General features: G+C 40.4%; 2 protein-coding genes across 4 annotated transcripts in view; one reads left to right on the forward strand and one right to left on the reverse strand.

Moving 5' to 3' along the window:
- Positions 1–27,888, reverse strand: part of LOC105684095 (furin-like protease 2) — a 54,405-nt gene that overhangs the window by 5,888 nt on the left and 20,629 nt on the right. For all 3 annotated transcript variants that reach the window (XM_012397209.3, XM_012397210.3, XM_048657437.1), the window contains 4 exons: positions 1,502–1,606; positions 934–1,134; positions 297–591; positions 50–222 (listed from right to left, as the gene is read on the reverse strand). In XM_012397209.3, coding sequence (XP_012252632.2) covers positions 50–222; positions 297–591; positions 934–1,134; positions 1,502–1,606 — 774 coding nt within the window. The remainder of the gene's footprint in view (positions 1–49; positions 223–296; positions 592–933; positions 1,135–1,501; positions 1,607–27,888) is intronic.
- LOC105684100 (cytochrome b5-like) lies at positions 10,235–12,464 on the forward strand. The gene is made up of 4 exons (XM_012397217.3): positions 10,235–10,896; positions 11,152–11,280; positions 11,402–11,439; positions 11,690–12,464. The coding sequence occupies exons 1-4, from the start codon at positions 10,783–10,785 to the stop codon at positions 11,769–11,771; spliced, it is 363 nt and encodes a 120-aa protein (XP_012252640.2). The 5' UTR covers positions 10,235–10,782; the 3' UTR covers positions 11,772–12,464.

Raw genomic sequence — 27,888 nt, forward strand, 5'->3', positions numbered from 1 at the left:
AAATCAAACACCCCAAACCGGTAATTCCCAAGTGTTGAATAAAACTCACACTTGTAACACCGTAGATGAAAGCGCGTCTGGCTAACGGTCCCGGACCGTCAACGGTCTTTCCATCATCTTCAGGACCCCACGAGGCGCTGTAGATATCGATATGTTCCGGATTCAAACCCAAAGCTCTGGCCTCAACAGCGTCATTCACGGGACCGTCGAGCATTCGGACACCTGATGCAGAAAATTCATTCGGACTTTGAATCACTTCCGATCAGACCGCGAGAGCGTTATCATTTCGTTCTTACCTCCGATGCTCGAGTTATAAGCGACGCCAACTCCGCAATAATTATTGAAAGCGACAGCGGCAACTTCCCCGGCACATCTGGTACCGTGTTTGTTGTCACCGTTATCCCGAGGCATGGGATCCGAATCGTTATCGTTTATATCGGTACTCGCTTCATGGTCGTAGTTCAGAGCTAGATCTGGATGATTCGTCTGGATGCCATCGTCGAGGATTGAAACGACCACTCCTTTGCCGGTATACCCCTTCTGCCATGCCGGACCGATGTTCATATCGTAGCCATCCTTCGCTCCTCCGTTCTGACGAGAAAATTTACATTCATTCTCCCATCGAGCGATACTTTTATTCTACATCGAGTTTTCCCCGAGATGAAAATATGTCGGGTGTGCTTCAGTCCTGAAATTGTCAGGCTCAGCGATTGTTTTTTGGTTCTGTCTTCAAAAGAGCATAATACCATGTACAGTGTCGTTGTCGACGGTTGTTGAGAATGAATCTCGAATAATTTGAGAATTTTTGAGGATGAGGTATGTTGTAAGGTCGCATAACGCTCGCGGTATTGATTGATTGTTCTGAGGTAGCGAGAGTGGGTGGTTCAACAATAAGACGGTGAAAACGGGTCGATCGTAATCGACGATACTAACCAAGTACCACTGCTCCTTGTACAGTGGATCTATGAAAGGGAACTGCAAACCGACTCCGCGATTTTTTTGCTGATGATACTGTTGTTTCTGCCTGGGGTTATAGTCGTCGGAAAATGCTGGGTAATCGCTATAACTGAACAAGGGCGCGCTGAAGTCCCTTTTCTTTCGTTTTTTCTCGTGCTGCTGCTGAAACCAATGTACCTGGAACACCGATCCACCGATTTATTGTTCGGTAGGCATTTCAATTGCGTTTTATTCTTAAATTTGCAATCCTAAGTCATTCAATCGACACTGATCGGCGTCGAGAAATTAGATATAGATAAACTGGGGACAAGTGCGGCGAAATAAATCGGCGAACATATTTAATCGAAACGAGTCTTGATTCAATTATATCGTGGCGACACATATTGATGCTTCTTTTCATCAAACTGATCGTTTGATGGCCTATGCAAGAGATTCGTCTCGCCAGATTTTTATGACCTCTGGCTATCAGACGAATTGCTGAAATAAGATCGATACGACGGTTTGTTTGTCAGCCGATCAATTACATAAATTGTTTATCACTCACCTTCGGTTCGTCATTGAGGGCTTTGTGGTGATGATCACTCGTTGTTACGGATCGTTTGTGAACGTGTTTGTGCGAAAATAGATAGTATCCTTTGAGAGATCCAAGCTGAAACACAAGATGAATCAAAATTAGTTTGCCAAAGTGACAAAGCAGTAGCCTATACATGTCGAAATTCTCTTTGTCGTTGCCCGTGGAATATTATTCGAAGTGAGTTTGACTCAACAACTTTTCCAAACAGCATGTTACGCCAGAGCATCTTTTCAACTGTAATAGCCGACGCGTAAGAAAGTGTAATAAGACGGCCACGTAACACACCATAAAACAACGAGGTCGTAGATCTAATAATAATAACGATATCATTCATAAAGATGGTCAGTAATTAACCGGTGAGATTATGAGGTATTAATCCTGAATCTTCAAGTTTTTGTTAAGAAATTTTCCGAGTAATGAAAAGCAGCGTCAGTGCGGAGTACAGAATTTGCTTCAGCATCATAACTAGGACGACGCGTCTTTTGGATGCTATTCACAGAATGACCTGAAGTCAGATGCATCTTTTTTTTTTCTCTGTGCCGTATGTCGGCCATCACGGAAGCGAGCAGGTGGTTCTAGTTTGCACTAGATGTGACGGTAAAAGAGACATTCAACATTTATTTTGGGATGCAGATCCGACCTGAAGAACCTCAACGTGATAACATCGTACGTAAGAAAGAATAAATAAGTCAATCCATGGTCATTAATTACACTTATCGTCAAAAGAGGAGAAATGTTTCGAAAAATTAAATTGAAAATCTCAGTCGCAAAAATGTCAGGTTCTTCGCACCGGAAGATAGGAAATAAAAAACAAGGCCTCGAATGTAAAATTATCGAAATCCGAATATCTCTAGGTACGTAACTCGTCCTACGAATAATGTGGATGTAGTTATTCAACGTTTACCCCAACGGGATGCTGAGCACGTACTCTAGAAAATTACGTGCTGATTTTTCCTTCGCACGTGCGAGACAAAGGCGAATCAGAAAGCCTCGAGCAACCGCGCTGAAGCTAAACGATGGTTGTAAAGTTTGCGGATTTTGGATTACCTGGATGCAAATGGAAATTTTGGAATTTGCCACGCGCAAAATGCATCGCACGTTTAATTTTTTAGTCAACGTCGTACACGGAAAATTTCCCAAGGCAATTACCGTAAAAATCGATGTTCGTGGGATCACGTGTGTCACACGATGAGAACGGTACCCAGATTTCAGGGACAGCGTGGCCGAGTCAGCCATAAATCGAAATCACCCTTCTCCCGGAAATACTTGGAGCCACATAATCCTAGTTTAGCTGTTATAACGAGATGGTGTACTTATTCAACCATATTCGATCATGAAGCTATCTTATTGTTAGTAAATCTAGAATTTTTCTCATCGAGATATCTCGATTTTTCTGCTCTGAAAAGTAAAAAATTGGCGACGACTCGCCTAATTTCACTTTAAATGAATTTGGCTTTCAGATTTGGATTTCCGAGCTGTTTATATGTGAGATTACTCTTGAAGAATCAAAAAAAAAATCGATTTTTGGGCAAAAAATAAATCATTATTTTAATTGGGTTTAATATGCTTTTCTTACGTATTTTGATCTCAGGAATCCGAATCTGAAAGAAAAATTGATCCATCTCTAAAATTGACCGAGTTATCGCCAATTTTCAGCTTTTTGGGGTCAAAAATAAAAAATTGATTTTTTAGTCTATCCTAATGTAATTTGAGCTCAGGAATCCGAATCCGGAAGAAAAATTGATCTATCTGCAAAAATGACCGAGTTATCCCCATTTTTTCGCGATTTTTGGCATAAATTTGAGGATATCTCGAAGGGAAAAAATCGTAGCTCAATTTGGACAACGGATTCGTGTTCCTGAGGTCAAAATACATAAGAAAAGTGCCATACGATCAATTTTAAAAAATAAAAATTTTTGGCCAAAATTTGAAAAAATCGTAAGGGGTACCCCTTGGAAAAATCTCAAAATTTGGCCAAAAATTTTTATTTTTTAAAATTGATCGTATGGCACTTTTCTTATGTATTGTGACCTCAGGAACACGAATCCGTTGTCCAAATTGAGCGACGAATTTTTCCCATAGAGATATCTCGATTTTTCTGCTCCAAAAAGTGAAAAATTGGCGATAACTCGATCAATTTCATAGATGGAGCAATTTGACCTGTGAATTCGGATTCCTGAGGTCAAAATACATCAGAATAGCATATAAAATAAAATATTTTTTTTTGACCCAAAATCGACAAAATTTCAAGGGGTACCCCTTTGAATTTTTTCGATTTTTGGGCCAAAAATGAAGTATTTTTAACATCGATCGATCTTCTCTGATGTATTTTGACCCCAGGAACACGATTCCGTTGAGCAAATTGAGCTACGAATTTTTTCCATCGAGTTATCCTCGATTTTTCACTTTTTCGATCGATCGATACAATCGTTTTTAATAAGTATACGAAGATAGAATTACATTGGCGAAATACCATAATCTACACAGCAGTTAGGGGCTGATTTCCTTCAGTAAAATTTTGGATCATTATCCGGAGTGTTTGTGCAGAAACGTTACGATGGAGATTTTATTGTTAAAAAAATATTATTGTTTTGTACGGGGGGGGATCACCATCGGGATGCATGTGCGAATCGTAACGTTGTAAATAATGATGTGTAAACGCATTTACGGTTTCCGTAGGTACCGATTGCTCCAGATATTCGAATTGGATACGAGATTAAATTGCTTTTCGATAAATTGCACGTTACACGTAAGTTACCGTCCCGCAGAGTTCGATTTCCGGTAAAATTCACGGTTAACTCAATACCTGATATGATTCTGAAATGGATTTTACCCCAGCGTGGCACACCGATAACGTTCTCCAAAAATATAGAACCATCTGGCCGGCTTTATCGTTTAATTGTTTTCAACATTTCTTTGCCGTCAAAACCAGATACGTACTACACAGCTTCTGATAATTGCAGGGTGGAATTTTCTTCGCGCTGTTGTTCAGGAGTTACCGGGTGTTGAACCAGGTAAATTTCAGTTACAGTTCATTCGTTCTCCGGTTCTCACCCCACCCTACTCCGATGAAAAAGTAGAATGAAAAAAAATTCGCGGACTCGAACTTGGGGTTTTAAGCAATGAAAATGTTCCTACCGTTCCTTTCTTGATTGAGTAGCGAAGCAAGAAAAAAAATACCCGTCGCCAGAATATTCTTGTATAAAAGTTTCAAGTTTCGGACCGTCAATTAAACTTTTTAATGAAAGCTGAGAAACGAAGTGGAGTAATCTGCGAAAAGCATCCAGTAATTTTTCGACGTCAAGATACCAGACTAAAATCTTCTACCAATGGGAATTCTCATGTTTGGATAAATTTGCATTGACTCGACTACTTGAATCGCTGATTCGAAGCCACTTCCGGTGCAAGTGGTTCGGTATGTTTACTCGAAGAATAAGCATTCTTCGAACCGTAAAGTTCTTGCCCCTGTAGATTCGAAGACAATGCTTTCAGACCGTGATTTTTCACCTCACAGTATACTTATATATCTATTCATACGGTAGAACAAAGTTGCCGAGCGTACGTTTATCTTCCAAGGTTAATCAATTTCCTTCGGGATGTGGGATGACTATTGGCTAGGTTAACGGACGATCGATGTAATCTTATGCCGATTACAAACGTGGTGTACGAAATGTTGATTAACTTCCGGTCACGATGAAACGAAATATACAGTAGTTGAAATTCGGAACAATGTCACGGTCTTAGATGGATGAAGTCGGTCCTGCGTTCACTGAACGAAATCTTTCGCAATGATCATTTATCCAAGGGACATAAAACGGGAGTTTCGTTTTGCTGGAAATGGATGGAAAAAAAAGGGAGGAGCAAGAAAAATATTCCGAAGACAGTTTTTTTTTTTTTTCTTTTGTTCACCACGCCTCATGTCTTCGCTAGACTCTTTGGACTTTTACTGCCCTGCATTATTCCTCGGCAATTTCTCCTCTCCATTAATAACGGTCCGAGTCTGACCGTTCTTCGGAGGGAAAAAAATTCACATTTCGTTCATTTGGTACCCAGACGAGAGATCCAATTATTCCGATCATCAATCAGATGGCTCCCGTGCTCGAGGTCGCGAGATTTGAAATTATTACCGTTAACTGACAATAAAACATCCTTTATAACGTAATACGTGTTTGAAAACCTTCCGCACATTTTCTAACCAGCGTCATCGCGGTCTGCACAGTTCTATCGAATGACGAGATCTTTTGTTCTTACGTTATTAACGATGCGGCGCCCTCGTTTATCTCCCTGCAGTGGTTGATGTCATAACAGAGAGACATATGGTGTCTTGGTTCACGAGGATCAACACATGTGTACACTGGATGAAATGTCTGTAGTTTGTGTAGTGAAAAACGATGATCCTCTTACACTTTCGAATGGAAAGTAACGAATCGGGTACCTACCATGTTGGCGATTCAAGTGACTCGCATACGAAATGAGGTAGGTACCGATTATGGCTTCGATATACCATTGGTTTGAATAGCTCAATCAAAAAGACTGACGTCGCCTCGAGATGATAAAGAAAAAAAGGTAGAAATAAAATAAAAATTGGCCGCGGCTCATGCATATTTTATCCGAATCTCAAACAATTTTGCGACCGTGGTGATGCATAAAAAAATTCACTCGATTCAGGTGTGTGAAATTTTTTTTTTTTTTTTTTCTTTTCTCTCTACCAACTCATTCACGTTCGACTGAACTTTGAGGTGCACCTGCGTAGCAAAAATTTCTGTACGTTCGTGGCTGAAAATAAATAAAGAATTTTCCGGGTGATTTGCGAATTTTGAAAAGTTCAAACCGTTTCGATATTTTTCCGCAAATAACGTCCGCAAATGGAAATTGTGAGGTTTGGTGATGGGTCGAGTTACCAAATATAAAATGCCCCGTGTATGCTTGACCGATCTCGGCATGTGATTCAATCGGCAATTCGTGTGGCCCGCGGCTATCAAGATTGTCGAGGCTTGTTGGGGGCAAACGAATATTCAATCGAAAGAACAAAGAGATCGCTGATTGCAATTTTCAATCAATTACATCCTGACATTGGAATGCTTTCTACTCGATTCAGTCCCTACAGAATTTACTTTTGGATTTATATAAGCGCTTGATTTCAATTTACAAAGCCAACTGAGGTTTTATTACTCTTTCATTCCCAATTCTGAGATTGATTCCTGTTTAGTATCATAGCGTATAAATTCGCGAGACTCTAGATCACTAAAATTCGTCGACAAAGTTGTATGCAACTCACGTGTGTCAAAAAACGATAAAACAAAAAGATCTCGGCTCGTAAATTATTGAGAATCGTCGATAGAATCGATAAAATTCTTCATTCTCTGAATGTATTTTCGGTAAATCATGGAAAAAAAGTATAATGTACATCCAAATGTCAGAGGTAAAGAAGAGAGTTCCGACTCTCGATTATTCAAACTCTCCAGGGCTGTTCTTATCGAGCTATCATCGTCACGCGGGTTCCATTTTAAAGTAGCCCTGACTGTGGCGATTAAAATACTCGAATACCAGGGGAAGTTTCAAGTGACTAAAATGTCTGTAGTTTTCTCGACCTTGATCGAAAGGTCAATCATCGATTGAGCATTTACAGATATCAGATATACCGAACATCGATGCTGAAGATAAAATGAAAAATCAAATCAAAACGAAGCGGTTGATTCAGAACTGAGATGTTTTTATTTTTCGCTAGTTGCTGCGGAGAGAGAATCATTCAATCTACAGGGAAGTCGGACGGCAAATAATTTAATCTCTACCATCGATAAGGTGTAAAGTTTTAGTAGCCGACGGTATAAAGCTGACCTTAAGCTACTTTCGAAATTGAACTTTACCCATACCGCATCGGGTCGAGAATATCCTGAGAGAATAAATAGCATTTTTATAGGGTGTAAAGGTGAATGGTTTTGCGAACGGCTCCTGCAGCCAATGCGCTCGAAAATTCGCCTTGTTTTTACGCCGTCGATTTTACAACCAATCGTGAAAATTTTGTTTGTTTCGCGAACCGAGAGCTGACCGAGCGACTCCCAAATTCTCGATCGATCGATCAAAATTCTGGAATGAAATCCCTCAGGGGGATTGTACCGAACGAACATTGGTCTGCAGATATCGCGCTTGTAACGATACGGGGTAACTTTATGCATGAGGTAATTCTATAATCGAGAATCATATGGTATCTACTTAATCGTCGAAGCTAATTGGAAAGCGTGTTAGACTTTATCTGATATTCCTAAACGCCAATTAGTAATCAGGTATTATATACTAATTATTGCTGTATTATGGCACCACTTTATCGCGCCCACCACCAGCTTATACGCACCCATAAACTTTTACGTGGGAACGTTCAAACGGACTAATAGTCAGCGCGTATTCCCATGGCAAATGGGGCGATAAAATAATATATATTATTAATAAAACCGAGCACTGAAACGAGTGAAACCGTAAGAGCAGGCGTATCGGCTACACATCGAACAGGGCTCGACTACATCCATGCACAGGGTGTCCGATTTCAATCGAACATTGCACGAAATTGGAGAATGGGAGTTCATCGGCGAAAAGACAATCGAATGATTGGAAATTAATCGTCGACGATTGAAAAAATTTTCCACCTTGTCAAACTGTACGAATGCAGCGTAAATTGGAAATCCTATGCACAAGGAGGATCGAATCCCCTCCGACGTCCTCGTTAGATGTCCCGTTGGCTGGGCATTAGGCAAATTGATTCTGACCTCCCAGCTTTGATCTGCTGAGTCGTCGGAACCAATTTGGAACCCGGAGGCGTAGAACTAACGGCCTAATTAGCAACCCGTCTGGTGTTTCCGTACATAACAGGAGTGATGATTATACTCAGGCGGTTGAACAGAATCGACAACACCCAGGAGATCCAACCCCACGCCCCGAGCTATTGCGGCAGCGAGTCTGCATTCCCTCCGCGAACCGAGGGAGACAAAGAAAAGGTGAACACAAAAAAGAAATCGAAACATGAAAAATCAGGTGTCCCATTTTTTCAAACCTTTGCAGCTTCGTTCCGAAGTATTTTTCCAGAGGATTAATTATTCTTTTTCCAAATAATTGACTCAGACTTTCCTCAAAATGGAACACCATGTATACATCGAGCAGGTGATGGAAAAAATTATAAGTAAAAACTAATTCAAATAACACGATCGATGAACTCTTCTTTATACTTGACATTCGTATATCTGTGATGTGATGATTTCGCGGAAAATTGATACAGAAGTACAACGCGAGTGCTGCGATAGAATTGTGAATCAATCGACAGCCGTTTCCCAGTAACAATTGCCTTTTATTTTACTGCAAAGTTGTATCAATGTAATAAAGATTCCCATTATCCGTTGAGTCGATCGTCACAACTTTTGAAATTTCTTTTGTCTTTCGTCGATCTGGAAATACAATTGAGACACAATTGGAAAAGAATAGAACAAAAAACCAGACAACGTGTATCACGTTACGACGGTGACTTAACATCGTTGAGGTCAACGCTCTTGAAATCTCCGCGCGCCTCGAATCATTTCCGGTTGATCCTAATTACGGTGACAAATTGTTCGCAACGAGATCAACACATCGCGGATTTTCCGTTCAAAATGCAAAACTAAGTAGACAGAGAAATTGAGCAGCCTTCGAGTTTTATTTGATATAATTAATTGGACATCTGTAAGGCTAGAAGTACGTTATCATATGGGCTTAAATTGTTCGTTAGAAGCAACAGGAAAACGATATTGAAATCCCTGCTAGTCCGACGTCCCCGCGTATCGTCCCGGTCTCCCCTATCATGTTGTATGAGTAGTCGAGTATGTGATTGAATGCACATTCGGTTCCCTGCTCACCGAAATATAAAAAGCGAATCAACCGGTTCTCAGTAATCGCGCGCAATTAGCGTACGTTAAAGCCCGTGGTTATTGCTTAGAATTATTCAGGTCGAGGGAATTCTTTTTCTGTTTTTTTTTTCTTCAGAAGTACTTGATCAATTACCCCCGATGTGCTTTATAAAATTACATTTTACGCACACCGTTGCGTGCGCGAGCATCGAATGTATGTTTAATCGATTACCCACATACGGAGGCGCACGAGATCGTGGACTGCAGTCACATCAAACAGAAATTAATTAATATTTCTTTATCAACGGCAATAACATTTTAAACAAACTAATCGACAACGTGGAACACATGTGTGCAGTCGAGTGTAACCATTCAGTTTCCAAATATATATGTCTCCGCAAGTTTGCACCCACATACAGGGTATTCCCATGACGAATCACCTCGCCAGCTGTGACCCTGACCGCCATTTATAACTTGTCTTTTATTCTCATTATTTTTTATTACGAATAATGGAGATCGAGTCATTTTCTCGATGGATCTCGGTAAGAACAATGCTGACGGTGTTGAGGCTTATTAGACAATTAGGAAATGAAAGGAGAAATTCGAACGATGTCTAGGTGATTTTTAATGGAAGTATTTATATCGCGGTATGAGGCATCTACAAAAACATCACCGCTGATCCAACCCAATTAAATTCCCTCGAATGAAAAACTCGCTGCTCACAGGCTTTTGCTATCGTATGTATGTGAAAATGAGGTCAGAGATGACGAACGACGTTAATCAGCTGATAAGGTGGAAAACCGACGTGTCGAATGAATTTCGTATCAAACTTACGGAGTATCGCACCGCTATCATCTGTAGTAAATTTGTGCGCGTTGGGTAGTTGCAGCTGGAATATTATGCGGTTACCGATTGCATATATATACGTATATACCTGTGAAACAACAACGATGACCTTGCGAGTGCAAAGCCAAGTCGGAGTGAGATTGATAGTTTTATGATGACCGCACATTATAACGAAACGATAGATCAAAAACGAAGCATAGGAGACCAACAGGATCGATTTCATTTACCGAGGGTGACGGATTAGCACCTAAATTGTGTACAGAAGGGTGGTGACTTTGATTATGGATATCTTCGAAACACATCGATACGATGAAAATAAATATATCGCGTCGGAATCGAGTTCGCCGGATGTACTTACATCGACGGGTCGTTACGACTTTTCATACACATGTACGAGGAGAAGGGGAATTCTGTTAGTTAAAGAACTTCGTAATGGAAAGTATCGCCAGTTGAGTCGGTAGTCGGCTGTAAAACGGTTAACCGTCTGACGTTCGAATCGCGAGACTGTTACCTAATTTTATTTTCATCGGCGACGATATGGCGGACGCGGTACAATACAGATTAGAAGAAATAAATAGACATAACGGAAGAGAATCCTGTTGGATCGTTATCGAGGGAAAAGTCTATGACGTTACGAAATACATAGACCAGGTATGACGGGGTATGGGTTGGGATTCGACTAGGCTGATTTTCTTCATTTAAATTTTTCTCTTCCATCGAAACACGCGAATCGAACAGAAATCTAAAGATAACCATTCGCGAGTTGGAAATCAATTAATTGCATTTATCTCTAATTGATGAAGTCTCGCTCAGCGCGGCGGTTATTTTTACCACCGCGCTCACCCGAGGTTCCAAGTTACTCGATAATCTGTGACGCGTTCATATCTCGTGACATTCGTTCCACAGCATCCAGGCGGCGATGAAGCGATTTTAGACGACGCGGGCACGAACGCTACGCAAGATTTTATCGATGTCGGGCACTCCAGCGACGCCAGAGAAATTCTGGAGACTTTGTTCATCGGATATTTACACCCGGTAGATAAATTTTTACCTCTGATATAATAGACGTGAACCCATTGATTTTAAATTGAAAAAATAAAAACAAAAAATTTCGTGCAGCCGATGAGTTTAATTTCTTTTTTTTGTTTCCGTTTAGGATGACGAGGAAAAGAACAACTCGACGTCATGGTTGAGGTGTGTATGAAACTGCTTCGAATAATCCTATTGAATTTATTCAAAATTTCTATAAGAATTCAGCATCCGCCCACTCTTCTCTTTGTCGTTTATTCTCGTAGTTGTTGGAACGCGGTCAATGAATACATGAATATGATTGCATCGAAATTCATTTAGAGGAACACGTGGGGGTCGCTGCCGATCAGCTGATCCGCATGTCCGTATAGTTAACGGGATTCTAATCACTAACAACCAGTTCTGCTTCTTCCAGAATCGCCGCGTACGCTTCGGTTCCAGTAATATTACCCGGTACCCTGATGCTCGCCTTCGTTTTACTGAGCAGAAAAAAATAAGGCGATCAGAAGACGGTCTTCGGAAGAATTAAACATAAATTTCCATCGACGAATAAATGTCCGTAGGCTGATCATTGCCAATTATCGACCATCAATTTTTCATGGGAAAATACGGATTTTAAAACGTTTTTCTTACCCTCGGTTACCTCGCGAAGAGAGTATTGAAAATTGAACGATTCAAGGGGAGAGAGAAAGATATCGAAGAATCGCGTATCTTTCGATTTCCATTGTATCTATATTTAATGGAAAGTTTGGAAGTTTGAAGATACTCAAATGAGGCATGTTCGGCGTTGAAAATAATCGACTTCGTGAAAGTAGGAGCAGGATTGATGAGAGCCCATTGGGATCAACGGGGGCTGAATTTATCTGCAAAGTTTGAACAATGCCTGAGGATCTGCTTTTCAGCCGCAGGTAGAAATTAGATTGAAAAATAAATCCATCATACTTACAGAGCTACGGCGAACTAATGTGAGTTCCTTTTTCAACCTTGGATATAAAAATGGCCGGTGAATTATTAATTTCAACAATAATTCCTTGAATGAGGTGTATTTTTTTCGACGAAGATCCTCGCTTCGCCGCTTAAATTTTGTACGATGCAAAATAAAAAAACCTATCAACTTTCAAATTACCGACTCTAGAACTGGTGAGGATGTATTTGACTATAATAAAAAAATAAATGAATAAAAAAATCAATGCAACAGACAATCCTAACTCTTGTAACGATGAAACTTTCATTAAAAATTGGAGCGGTAGAACGTGTAACTTGTCCTTGTGTGAATAATGTGAGACGGTAGTGTGGTTGCGTTTCTGACGAGGTTTCTGATGAATTAATATACACATTATATGCGTTAACACGTTGTTATTATATTATGAACGTACTCTTCGGTATCTCGCATAAAAAAAAAAAGGTACACGTAAAGGATGTTTTATAATGACATGCCAACGGCATGCTAATATCTTTCGGTCGTGTACTGCACAAGCAGGTGAATTAAACCCACGTTATAAACATACATTTAAAATCCCTCCATCAAAAATTCAAAGTCCGGAGGCACTTTACGCCTTAGCGAGTAAGAGCCTCACCACCTCGCGCGTATACTTATATGGGGCATTCCGTGTCAACTCGAACAGCGTTTAAAAAAATTTTACGTAACGGTAGAGCTTGTAAATCACCCAGTTTTCATTCGATCATTCGTTGACTTCTTTAATTTTTTTTTTCAACGCTGTATTCTCGAAAATTATTCAAGATTGTCACCACATGAATTGGAAAAAGGAAAGAATTTTTCCTATGGAAAAACTGAAAATGAGACTCATGCAGGCTCGTCGAATTGGCATGGAGCGCCCCATATATTGACGTATAATATTGGATAACGTATTATGCTCTCACTTCGGTAGACCCTGCAGCATAAGTTATGCATGCTGCAGGAAATAAATGTCAAGTATATCGTTCGTTCACCTCTTGCTCTTAAAACGTTTCGCAATAAAAATAATTCAAGGATTACCTTATCACCCGGCGAATTCGAATTTCGATGAAGGTGTGTATGGGGCATTTCGTAATGCGTCCGGCTCTCGATCTCACCATTTTATACGTGAGATTTGCAAAAATATGGTCCAAGTATTAATTAGGCTCTTGCACAATTATGATCGTTCGAAACAAATCCAACCGATTGTGAGGAACGAATGAGAAGCAGGTTTTGAATTCGACGGTAAAAAGAATTATGAAAGAAACGGCGTTGCGAAATTTACACGTTCATTTGATTGTTAATTTTTTTTTAGTCTAGGCGTGATTTATAGTATTGTATAACCGTTGAAAATTTTTTTATCTAGTTGCGGGAATCACGTACTTCGAAGTTCTTTTCCCTGTGTAGAATCAGGACGAAGGTCAAAATTGTAAAGCGAAATCTGGAGATCGATTCTACGATAATTCAACGACGTATTTTGGGAGGCGTAATGACTTCTTTTTCTTTTTTTACATAATTTCCATTGAACATAATTCAAAGTTAAACTCGACCTATTTTCCTGATAGGTTAAAAAAATTTTGCTTTCACATTTTTACCTACGGTTGCCGAAATTTTTCACGGTGTGAGTATAATGTTCGACATTATATATACATGTGTATCGGGATATTCATTGAGCCGGTTGATTTGCACTCGATATTTTATGGAAATTTCAAGCTCACCGCAAAATCGGCTCCCGATTATATTATGATTATCACCGTCGTTACTCTCGTTATGTCGAACGGGGGATTACAGGCAGAATATGGATTTTCTAGATCAGCCATCCCCGGGAGTTTGATGGCCCGGCTGTTATAATAAAGGGAGGTAACACGCGTGTGTTGATCGCAGCATGAACCGAGTTTGTAATTTATTTTAAACGTTATTTGCCTAATTGCGTAATTTTCGCTTGATCGACCTGCGTCAAAATGGATTTCCTCAAAATAATAGCTAGTGGTTTATGGAATCGATCGAATGGACGTCGATCAACCACTTCAGGCTTCAACTAGAAAATGAGGTTCGGTTTTTTTCTCTCTTCTACATTCACTCGGATGTAATACGATGTTTCTCGCGTCGCACACCCCCTTGGATTTTGTCTTCTTCTTCTTCGTTTTGAAAAGTGTGAAATGACGAAAAATTTTCCACGGAGAAAACTGTGAGCGTTGAAAATGAATGGGAGGACAGCGATTTATCGGATCTTTAAAACCTCGGGCGAGAGATTTACGAATTTTCGTAACTTTCACTGCGGCTTATATTTCGCCGGTTATAAGCGCGTCCCCAAGGCGAGAAAGTACTAGAATCAGTTGCAGACATTCGCTAATTGACCGTATCTCCTTCGTGAACCGGTGTACCGATTCCGCCGGTGCGAACGGAACGCAAGATTCGGAAAATCTCAAACTCGGAATGTCGAAAGACGATCAAAAGTTGAAAAGATGAATAACAAAACCGTTGGAGTAAAAAAACATTTGCTGTTTTGCAACGGTCGCGAACGCGTCAACGAATTCTGGAAAATTTCTGCGTGAATGTTTCCACATCGCAGTAAACCACGCAGTGTTTCGAAAGCAACGATTTTCGAGGCTACCGATTCACCGAGGCATTTCACCGGCGTGCAATCTGAACAACGCATGGATACGCCAGAGAAAAAAGGAATCGAAATGGGAAAAATCTGTCGTCCTCCGTTTTTCCTCGTTGTTCCATTGCGAACTCTGACAACCGCAGCTCGTTCGTTTCAAATTAATTATTCCCATCGGCATTGTGGATGAAAATGGTCCACTCAGCATGCTGGGGGAAGGAGCGGTTGACGTGCCCGCATGACGTCTGCGTTCACGTCGAGTTGGTATTTACCTTACTCGATTTCACCAAATGGTGTATAACCAAGGATACACGAATTATCACATCGCACAACGTACGTAAAATTACGTAGAAATGAGCGAAGTATGTTACGATAGGCATGAAATCAAAATCACCTTAGATCAGAACACATGCATGGGCGCGTGTACGTGCCAGAGTTTTTATTGTTGTTCAATTACCGTCGGTTTTGTCGAAGGTCCACTTTCAACGTACGTTCATGCTTTCTGATAACGAGTAACGCCGTACCAATATACGTCATGCATCGGTCTTGATCACTTGAGTCGAACGGCGGCTCTGACGCTGGTGATTAATTAATTAGTAGATATGTGTATACGAGGTGAACCGCAACGATTCAAGGCTGGAAAACGCACGCGGAGAAATTGAAGGATCAAAAAAAAAATAAAACAAAGAAGCGAACGCATGTCGCAGCATTCGCGGGCAAACTAGGCCAATTTATGAATCCAAACTAGACGGAATGATCTCACGTACCACTCGATATCGGACGACTCGAATTCTATTTTTTAATATCAAATTCAAGGTTTTCGATATCTGCTTGTACACGTGCTTTATTGTCGCGGACAAAGAAGAGAGATCCGAGTTCGCTATGAAAGGAAACGAAATACGAGCGCTATGCGAAAAATTCTTCAAATTTCTCTCATTGTCAGAATTTAATTGCTCAGCTGTGCGAAGCGGGAATACATTTCGGTTTACGATAGCGTAATAAATTGAAAAAATATCCCACGGTACGTCGGCGCGGATCATCGATAAAAAATATTCTTATACGACGAAAAATACCGTGATTAAAAAATTTCGAGTCGAGTTTGAGTCAAGTCTCATCGTTAGATGTAATTAATTAATGTAGTGTGGATTACCTGCGTTTTCAAGCTCAAGTGGGAATGATCAATTGGCGAGACGAAACCTTGAAATTATAATTTCCCGGAAGAATTAGACATAGAAATAGAAGTTTGAAATTTTTATTCTTACAGAAGAATGATCTAAAGAAAAATCGCATTGCCGTACGCTTAGATTATTTTATTTGTTTCTCATTAGAAGAATATTAAAACTTTTTTTCCCCTTGATACTTCCTATAACTATTCCGAGTGGAGTCGGTAATCACGGACGTTACGTGATCGGTGTAGAATTAAAAATGACAATTAAAAGCGAATTTAATAAAAAAAACAACGAAACAATGATTACCTACTCCGCAGACACGGACCGATAATTAATTCCAAACAATACGCAATCAGAGTCTATCGTAGGTACATAAGACCGCGGAAGCGGATCTGTAGATAACTGTATGTAATTAGTCCTAAATATAATCAACTGCGAAAGGTCGAACGCACGGTAATGGAATATCGGACGTAATTTCTGGGTATTTACTCGATGGCCGATCGATGACTGAGTTCATCAGAGTTTAATCAATGCGATACAAATCAATGTGACGACTGTAATGTATTACAACTCTCTACCTGTTCGAAATTGTTTGCCTACGAGATCTTGGCGGCGAGTCCGCAAAACTTCGGAATCCACGATGGCCAAAGTTTTCGCTGCAACTTGCCAAAAGGTCGACAACGTTCGCGGTTTCTGGAGAAGGAAACGAGAAAAAAAAAAAACATGATCAAGAAATTTTCAAAAATACCGCGTCGAGATTCCGCGATAAAGGGGATCGTGGGAATTTTTCCTTTTATTTCCCCCCCCTCCCCCCCCCTCCCTCCTTCCATATCGAATATCGAATATCGAAACTCGAATATCGAATATCGAATATCGAATATCGAATATCGAATATCGAATATCGAATATCGAATATCGAATATCGAAACTCGAATATCGAATATCGAATATCGAAACTCGAAACTCGAATATCGAATATCGAATATCGAATATCGAATCTCGAATATCGAATATCGAATATCGAATATCGAATATCGAATATCGAATATCGAATATCGAATATCGAATATCGAATATCGAATATCGAATATCGAATATCGAATATCGAATATCGAAACTCGAATATCGAATATCGAATATCGAATATCGAAACTCGAATATCGAATATCGAATATCGAATATCGATTATCGAATATCGAATATCGAATATCGAAACTCGAATATCGAATATCGAATATCGAATATCGAATATCGAAACTCGAATATCGAATATCGAATATCGAAACTCGAATATCGAATATCGAATATCGAATATCGAATATCGAATATCGAATATCGAATATCGAAACTCGAATATCGAATATCGAATATCGAATATCGAATATCGAATATCGAATATCGAATATCGAATATCGAATATCGAATATCGAATATCGAAACTCGAAACTCGAATATCGAATATCGAATATCGAATATCGAATATCGAATATCGAATATCGAAACTCGAATATCGAATATCGAATATCGAATATCGAATATCGAATATCGAATATCGAATATCGAAACTCGAATATCGAATATCGAAACTCGAATATCGAATATCGAATATCGAATATCGAAACTCGAATATCGAATATCGAATATCGAATATCGAATATCGAAACTCGAATATCGAATATCGAATATCGAATATCGAATATCGACGGCGCGGTGCTGTATGGGGTTGATCGACGTCCATGCGATCGATTCGACAAACCGCCAGCTATTATTTTGAGGAAATCCAGTTTGACGCAGGTCGATCAAGCGAAAATTACGAAATTAGGCAAATAACGTTTAAAATAAATTACAAACTCGGTTCATGCTGCGATCAACACACGCGTGTTACCTCCCTTTATTATAACAGCCGGGCCATCAAACTCCCGGGGATGGCTGATCTAGAAAATCCATATTCTGCCTGTAATCCCCCGTTCGACATAACGAGAGTAACGACGGTGATAATCATAATATAATCGGGAGCCGATTTTGCGGTGAGCTTGAAATTTCCATAAAATATCGAGTGTAAATCAACCGGCTCAATGAATATCCCGATACACATGTATATATAATGTCGAATTCAAAACTTGCTTCTCATTCGTTCCTCACAATCGGTTGGATTTGTTTCGAACGATCATAATTGTGCAAGAGCCTAATTAATAGTTGGGCCATATTTTTGCAAATCTCACGTATAAAATAGTGAGATCGAGAGCCGGACGCATTACGAAATGCCCCATACACACCTTCATCGAAATTCGAATTCGCCGGGTGATAAGGTAATCCTTGAATTATTGGTTTCTGGAGAAGGAAACGAGAAAAAAAAAAAAACATGATCAAGAAATTTTCAAAAATACCGCGTCGAGATTCCGCGATGAAGGGGATCGTGGGAATTTTTCCGCGACCAAAATTTTCCACCGAGATCACGATTCGTATTCGGACTATGTCCGCTTTCTTTCGGATGTATACATGAGACACCGTCGTTGAATAACGAGAACATTTGAGCCATTTCCGACCCTGAGAAAAAGTGTTGAGAAAAAACAGCTGTCGCCCAAATAAATGGAGAGGTAATTCTCGTTTTTTTTATACGTCGTAGAAAAAGCATCCCCATGTACGTTTCACGCGGACGGACCGACGTATACTACACGTATATGCATCTATACGTGGACTTGAAAAGTTGCTTTCTCTCGTTATGTAAAATTGGTCGAAGATGTTAAATGTTAAAAAGAGAGGCGATTATTCGTGAGATTCAACGATATTCATACACGCGTACGGACGTTTGCGATCGCTGAAAACAAACCATCGACCGATCATTTCAAGTGTAAGTGCAGTTTTAATTAACCGCCTCGCAGACCTTAATTAATCACAACTGAACATTCCTCTTCGTGATAATGAAAATAGTGGAATAAATATTACGAATTTTTTTTATACTCCACGATTAGCGCGAATACTTGAACTATGCGATCCTGCACCACCTGCAGTTTACAGCCTCGTAGAGAAATTTAATGGTAATAATGACGTGGAATATAAGAGCTTGTGAATATAAACTTTCACGTGGTGCGAGTTGAAGACGTTATAATTTGTTTTTGTTTCTCCTCTTCGTATTTTTATCTTGTTTCGTTTTATTCATTTTTTGTTCTCGCTTATATGTCGAACCGACGTCGAGTACATCGTAATAAAATCATTCGAATCGGGTACATGCAATTTTTTCGCTTTTCTTCGGGGGCATGATTTTTGTGGCGTAGAGCGTTTCATAATTCCGTAATCATTTCATTTCGGAGCACAAAAGTTCAAGGTCGTATTAATTGCGGTCAAGAGATGATTTGGCCCGAAACGCACCGTGCATAAAAGAAGAAAAAAAAACAAAAAACAACCGAGTGAATGAAATAATTATAGTTCGAATGTCGCATCGCCTCGGAGAGAAGTTTGAATAATTTGTTACATCACGAGTATGATAATATCGTTAGACTTTCAAAATCAAGTTCACGGTCGCAACTTTCTGATAAAGATCATCGCGTCGTTTTATATACCTGCGTGTACGAGAACCGTTACACAGCGTACGCATAATTTGAGTTACATGTGTCATTAGCATAACGATTGTAAAAAACCGGGCTCAGAAGTCAAATTTCGGTTCGATGATTCGGGAAAAAATTTCATCCCCTCGATCGCGTAACGCGTTGCAGGGCCGCCGGTATTGTAAAATATTTATGGAATTATTTGCTTGATCGGTCAGTTCGAAAGCTACCGGAGTGAGGTATATATATTAATATAATTCGAATACTTGAACACTTTCGCGTCCACCACCAGCCGCTCCACGCTTGCGTAAAATGGCGATAAGTTTTCGATTGATTCGGTAAAAGTTATCGCGCTGTACAATGATGAATGCAGAGATTCACAGCGCAATGCCACGCTTTTGAATGACTCGTATTCGTGTCGATATATCTGAAAGTCATCGACTGCCACGCAACAAGAGATGATCTTCGCACACTGTGTGACAATTTTCGTATATATTTGCTAACAGTCCCATAAAACCGATCGTTTCATGTATTACATAAAAACAACATTCGATTAAATCATTTAATCGTTCTACAATTAATTATAGATTCCACAAATGACATAATAATGTTCGCCTCGTGCCGTATAAGGTGTTGGCTGTTCAAGTTTCTCGCACTTATAAATATCGCATAAGTGTATTTAACCTTGGAAACCCGACGAAAGTTGAGAAATTATTGAAGGGATGGTTGAAAAATTTTTCTTGCCTCGATAAGAAACTTTATCGTGAAAAACTTTGATATTCCGAGGGGTTGGGTTGCAGTTTGTTCGATTCAACCCCCACGTATACGCGGGTACAGCAAACAGGTAGGCACTCTCCGTGAGGTGTGAAAGAAACTTTTCGCACTCTTCGTTTTATTTATTTTTTTTTGTTGCCTTACGATCGGCATTGCATACCTATAATAATGCATGTCGAGCTATTCAATCATACCGATCCGATTACGTCCGACCCAGCGAATCTCTTTTCTGCAGACGCGAAGGGCCGTGCAACGCGGGTACAAGTTCGATCATCGATTATACATCGAATGAAAAGTAATCCGACATTGTTTCAGTTGCATACGTACCTATCGTACGTTGTACGTGTAGCGGAATCTGCATTGTTCCCGGTACCGCGAGGCGGGCGTTACGGATGAAATCCGATCGATTTATGCAATATCGGTACGTACGTATAACGTATATACCTACCCATTCGCGTACCCCGGCTGATTTTAATCGCGAGGATAATTAAACCCCGATCATGTTTTGAATACTTATTCTCATTTTACACAATTCGTATTGTTACGGGTATCGCGGAACGTTGCGACGCGATACAAAATCGGTAAGTAGACACGTATCGCGTGATTACAGATATGACAGATAACACGTAGAGCCTACGACATCACGGAGTCGCCGCGACGTCCATTGCGTACTTTCTTGACGGATCGGCCAGATCGGTGGAAAATCGAACGTGGGAATATTTGAAGCGGTGGTAACTACAGCGCAGCGTAAATGTGTGGTATAATATTAAATAGGCAAAAACTAGTGAGAATTATTATTTTTTTTCTTTTTTTTCTTCCTAACAAAAAGAAATGAAAACTAACGAACCAGCTCGGTTGTTTCTCAGGGCTACACGTTCGTTACAACCCATGTAAGTAACTTTATCGCGACAGCTATTTTGCACAAGAAATAGGTACTCGGTTTCCGGCCAAAGTTTATAAAATCGTGAGATTTCTAAACTGCTACCAGGAGCTACAGATGCTCCCAATGCAAAAAAAAAAGACCGAGTACCATCAGCTAAAGTGAACATCATTTTTCAAGCCGTACTTCGAAATATCAAGTTTCTCTTCATAGAAATCGTTGCTTAGTTTGCGGGAAATAAACAAAGATTCTCAAAAGTTACTACTATACTAGCTACCGTCGAACATTTGCAGTTGGAAGAAGAATCGAAGTGCAAAATTGGCCTTGAATAAATATGTTAAGGAAAAAAAGCGCAAAGCTTCTTTTACAGGGTCGTCGCGTAAGTTCTCGTTTATAAAAGACACCTTATTATACGGCGTGAAATAACCGCACGAAGTTAAACGGCCGCAACGAACGTTCGTAACCTGCACGTGGAATGAAGAAATCTCCGTGCGGTTAATGAAGAGGAGTGTTATCTCTGGCGATGAAATAAAAATGCGGTCGAGTCGTTCCACGTACGTGAACTAACAATACGAATGATATCGCGATTGAAGAAGCATAACGGGGATGCAGGAAAACATCGACACGTATCGGGGAAAAACCGTGCGGATAGAGCGAATAAAAATTACGAAAGAATTCCGCGCGATGTCTATAAAATGAAGCAAATAACAGATTTGGAACGGGATAAGAAAACTTGTTATTTTCGATGAATTTGGTGGAAAAAAAAAACGTCGAATTTTTTCAAGATCCGGTTTCACGTCATGTTATTGTACGCGTATCCTTGTAGCTGCATTATATACAATCATTTTCCGAGATCACCGCAATCAAGCTGACGAAACACCGATCGGAATTAAATTCATTTAAATAATCAATTGTTTTGCGCGGCTCGGTACGGTCGGTAATTACTGAAACCATTCGAACGAGCCGATATCATCGAGTGTAATTCTTTGAGGCAAGTATAACAGTGCTCGTAGAGATACACTTTCTCCTTTACTTTCCGTCCATTATAAACCAGAGTTCGTAATACGACGTCGGACGTTAACACGAACAACTCAAAGTAGCGCCGCCTCGACGATCGCCACGGGTATAACGCGGACTTGGTTGCTCAAAAGGCATTAATCAAGAAATTATAAATATACGAGTAAGACACGTTTATCATCGCAAGTACGTACAGTATCGGTCGATCTATAATACACACCCGTATGCGTTATGAGTGTGGCTATCGTGGTGCGCACACAACGTTACACTTTCTTACCTGAAAAGTCAACTCGGAATTGGAGCGCTGGATAATTGGTGAGCTGCACCGGGTCGGAGCTCTGACTCCCTCGGCAGAAAAGCGAGCGCCGACTATGGGGCGGAAAAAAAAAAAATATACGCCAAGAAAACCGGGGCGAAGAAAGAAAGGCGTCGGTGTGCTTTTCCATGTTATTTTCGTCGAACGGAGAATTCGGATGGGCCGAAAAACTGAGAGAAACTAAGCGAAACAGGGTGTCGCGAAAGTGCCAAAAAACGCGAAGTGGAATTAACGTTAGCTGTATTCGACCCAGTTCAAAGACCGTTTCGGATCAAAGTCATTGTCGTGTCGAAGCGGGTTTCCATTTTATGGGCTGATATTTCTATCGGGATGCGACGAAGTGGTTGAACCCCGAGTTGGTCGGACTGTAGGCGAGTGTTAGGGAAAATGATAAAGTTGAAAAGTTTGTTATCGCATAGATTTCAGGTAACATTATACACTCTGGAAGAAAGTTTTTATTCTATAACTTTTTGGGGGAAGCATCACGAGTAACAAGTACCATCGTACAACCGACTAAGTATATAGTGGGTGAAGTACGTTGTTGCATACCCATTTAAATTTCATAGACCTTCCGAACGAGTAGAGTTCACGTACGTACGTACCCCCACCTATCCGGCACAATCGCTTGCAACCCGGTTTTTAAAAAGTAGTAAGGTACCCGATTCACGTGTTACACACAGGGTTTTCAAATTCGCCGCACAAAAAGGTATAGGTACGATTTGATATTCATCGAATGAAAACATGATGAAAACAGAAGGGAAGAAGAACAATGATCAAACGCTCCAGTGAAAATCCCGCGTATAAATAATCTACAGGGAACGGAATGAATTCGAGTGAGTTCTTTTCTTGGCCAAGAAAAATTTTTCAATTTCATTCGTTATTCTCATTCACAAGTACGAATGGACAACACCGACGATGAGATGAAAAGAAGAGAGTATAACAATTTTAGAATCGGTATCGTTCCAGACATGGTTCTGAGAAAGAGATTGAAGGTTGACCGAAAGTGGAGTCTATTTTTAAACGGTTTTCCTTCAACGTAGTCGTCTCTTTGCTCCTCGTTCTTAATCAAGTTCAGAAACAACTCGAGCGCGGCAGGCGAGTGAAATTGGGTAAATTCACTCTCCATGTTTCTTCCCCTGATAACCAACGGACGTTATGTTACGACTTCGTTACGACGATTGACGTGATGCAATTCTCGACTGCAGACTCGTCCAACTTTTCCTGCAACATTCTCGTCGTCTGTGTCCTATTCTGACAAAACAACGGTAGAAAAAAAAGCGAGAAAAAAAATAAAAACAATAACGAACGAACCAACAAACAAACAAAGCGTGCGTCTTTTACGCGACGTGTTTTCACGCTTAATAATACGCGTGGACCGGGTGATGCTGTGCACCAGTGAGTCTGCAGAAGGCCGGCCACCATTAGCGCTAATAAGGAGGAACGAAGAACCCTAGCTCTCACCAATTGCCCCGCGTCAGTCATTTTGTTCGACTATAATAGTTAGTAACGTTGTACCTACGTACTACCGTAGATATAACAACTGCGTACCGTTTACTTACATATTCCAACCATCTGTCAGGGTTTGTCACATGGCAGTGCAGTAAATGACCCTCGTTTCCAACGCATTGTATAGCGTATACTTCGTAACGCACATAAGGTATCCACGCGATTTTTCCTCGTCATTTTCGATCGTCGAGTTTCCGGGAAATTGTTCATCACCGTTTTACCAAAATTTTATAATAATTACGGCGATGAAAAGCGAGTATCGCTGATTCGGTCGTTCGTATTGTACGTGGGAGTAATTGGATGATGTAAGAAAGCAAATAGAAAAAAAAAAAAACAGCAGGAATAGCGTTTGCGTAATTAGCTAACCGTCTGCAGCAGCAGCGGCAGCGTTATAATACGAACTATATAATAATGATAATGCGAAGTTGCGCGTTTGGGTTTTGTGACCAACTTTAGTGACTAATCTCGAAACCGAAGTGCACTTCGCGCTCCACTACTTGCAACCGACTAAACTTGTACGTACGTACGTACGTAGGAACAATGGTGTGCGCTCGCGGGTAAATTTCGCATTGAAATTCATGCGGGACTCGACGAAGTTGAAGTTTTCGAAGGTAGAGTAACGCATAGCTTGGATATACATGCATATGTAATAATTCTTGAAGATAATAAGCTATGCTCCGGATAAACGACCGTTAACTCAAATTGAATTATCTTTACAACTGACTGCCGTGAATTGTTACTGAATTGAATTTTTTTTTTTTTCGTCGCTCGTCTCGCGGCCGCGGTCAAGGACGACCTGGAAATTGATCCTGTACCCAAGTATCGACCTCGTAGTCGTAGTTTTCTAGGTAACTAGATACCGAATATGAATGTACGGTCCATTGTGCGATCAATTTACGATCTTGGAACGGAGGTATGTACGTCTGACCTACATCGACACCGTTATTGTCACGAGGAAGGACTCCTCTTTTAAATTAGCAAAAGGTGAGCATTGCAGTTTTAACGGTGTATAAAATCATGCGGAATACATGCGGCAGATAAAAGTAAATGCGGACCGAGAGGTATACATGAGGGGAAAACTTTGTAGGCGATAGGAAACTTGCGGACGATCGTTCGAAAAGTGGCTAGGCGAAGATGGGAAAGTCCTTTGTATTATTCGGGGGGAAAAGTGACTGGGGTTAAAAAATTCCAAGCACGAAGTCCACTCCCACGAAAGAAGGCACTTTCGAAGAAAAAAGTAGAAGAATAAGAAGACGAATAAGAACAAGGATGAAAAAAAGAGGAGCCGTAACCCAACGCGAGGGTATAATATCCGAATCTGCATGGCATGCTTGCAAAGTTATCGTCGCCGTGAGATTAGTTGGTTATCGTATATTTGCGATCCGTTTCAAAGTTAATGATATACAACCGCGAGAGAACTCGTGTTATTAGTTTTCGGTGAATCCAGTTCATACGACGAAGCTAAGAGTTATCGCTTCAGGGTTGCAAGATTATATTAATTTGTACAGTGAATTAATCGAAACACCGCTAATAACATCGCTAAAAAAAAGGAGATAGAATTTTACTACAATCGTCGGATTGCTTTCGTCAAAGATCGCCTTCCGAGAGGTCAAAATCAAAGTGGTCTTTCTGTACTCTGTAAAACTGATGAAAGAAATCACGAGTGAGGATGTTTTTGCATGAAATGAAACGCATTATTTATCTGCAATTTGTTTCTTCCTCCATTGAAACGAGAGAAAGTTCAGATATTCGTATGCGACTTGCATAACCTTTTATGTATGTGTGTTTCTGTACAATTAATTGCACCGATAAGCTGCACGTGCGTACAAGTTACTCTGACCCGAGGAAAATAATTATACAAATATATTCGAGGGGCATTACCATGCTAAATCGCCTCCAATCTCGGGCGGCCCTGACCATTGGACATTGTTTTTTTTTTCTCATCCAAGTCTCGCGATAATTTTATTGCTCACGTAAACAATGCTGCCATGGATCCCTGAATATCTTTCTTCCTCCTGAATCGACAAACTCGGAATTGAAGGCCGATCTATTCGGCATGTAATGTCCCTTACAGATACACACGAATGCTATGCATAACTTTGATACTGGCGAGGAAAGTTCAGTCGTTGACAGTCAGGGTCATGGTTTGTCGACTGCGTCCGCGTGGCTAATCGCCATTTTTCCATCCGCGTAATTTTGCGCGGAACTCTGCAAATTTCTGTCATCGTAAAAAACTGAAAATTTAGAAACACCAAGATCATTGTGGGCAGTTGTTTGACGATCGTTTCGTTCGGTCAAAAAATAATAATCGGTCGTACCGTCAGAAATGGGAGACCCTCCCTGTTTCACTACAACTGCTCGGTAGCGAGGAAGAATTTGGAGGGATGAGAAAATACAAAGCGAATTTTATTTCTCCCGTGGGTAGAAGCGCAGGTGTATTTATAGTGATAAATAGCGTTCCCATTAAATCAGACTGCAATCAGCTGCACCGAGTTGAAAAAAACATTTGTACATAGGTATATGCAACAACGTCGCTATTTCCGCGCTTGTGCCAGATAGTTTGGTGGCCCTAGCTAAATATACGTTCGAGTTGACGAATCCCGATAACGAAGTCATTCGCTTTGTACAGGACGGTCTCTGTTCAGAAGCTGTGAATATCTTCGATGAAACTGTAATTCACGGAAGAAAAGTGGACAGAAAAATTTCATGTTTTAAAAATGACGAGAATTCACGTTCAGAAAAAAAAACAAATTGTGGAGATATGATTTCTGGAATCTTGCGCAAGCGAACATCGAGAATGTCATTGGAATAAGAAGCGGAAAGAAGTTATCAAATAAAGTCGATAAGCAATCCGCATTTTCGAAGAAGTCGCGGAATTGACTTTAAAACTGCGCAAGTTCTAGTTGCATTCCAGTTGCTTCCATTTTTCCACAGGATTTGATTTCATTTCCCGCTGGATTGGGTCCCGATCATCAGATCTGATAATCGATGAGAATCGGTAGACCGCGTGGAAACGTAGGTACCCGCACACTCGCCTACTGTGCAGGAGAAATCCATTACAGGTACGAGAAATTCTGGTCGCAGGCAAGCTGACGCTCTCTTTCTATTTTCGCTCATTAGACATAAAATGTTCTTCAGTAATTACTTATTACGATTAATTTTCAACCGCCTGGATATACGTGCGCCGGGTGTTCAAACTAGAAGTCGCGTGCGACCGAACGAATAAAAAAAATCAGCGATAAACGTGTCGGATAAAATCGAATTGTAAAATTGAAAAGTTGTTGTGAGTCAATTTCCATGATTTGGAAAAAACAGATCATCGTTTTCAACGGACATCGGCCGCGTGTTCGTTCATTGATGAAAAATACAGGACCGACGACGATTCGAGAACGTGAGCGTGGAATTTATCACTCTGTGGTGTAATTACGATGGGTATGAGTACTCACGATGCGTAGAATTTGGGTCTATATCGAAGAAAAGAAGCGAGCAGCGCACAATTTCACTATCTTTCACTCCCGCACTCGACTCACCTGAAAAACACGAGAATAACAAAATGTTAAACAAACATCTCAAACCACCCGCGTAACCTCCTTGCGGAGAACAAAAACTGGGCAAAGAGGCCAGATATGCGATCGACGCGTCGCGCTTTTTAAACTTACAAAAGTTAACGTGCGCGCGGGTAAAAACACACGTGGAGTCGCTTCAAGGTTTTTAAAATTGTATGTAACGCGAGTAAGAGTGTTCCATTAAAAAAATCACCTGTTCACGGCTCGCAACCTTGACCGTTACACATTTTCCAGCGGCATACCGAACGTGTGAATTTTTTAACTGCATCCTCGCAATTCAT

The sequence above is a fragment of the Athalia rosae genome, chromosome 1 (assembly GCF_917208135.1).
Source record: "Athalia rosae chromosome 1, iyAthRosa1.1, whole genome shotgun sequence".
Classification (NCBI taxonomy): Eukaryota; Metazoa; Arthropoda; class Insecta; order Hymenoptera; family Athaliidae; genus Athalia; species Athalia rosae.

Excerpts from the sequence above, each read along its gene's own strand:
- LOC105684100 (XM_012397217.3), top strand. The coding sequence starts at position 10,783 with ATGGCGGACGCGGTACAATACAGATTAGAAGAAATAAATAGACATAAC. Across the intron at positions 11,281-11,401 it reads TCATCGGATATTTACACCCG|GATGACGAGGAAAAGAACAA; the intron begins GTAGATAAATTT and ends GTTTCCGTTTAG. Across the intron at positions 11,440-11,689 it reads AACTCGACGTCATGGTTGAG|AATCGCCGCGTACGCTTCGG; the intron begins GTGTGTATGAAA and ends TGCTTCTTCCAG.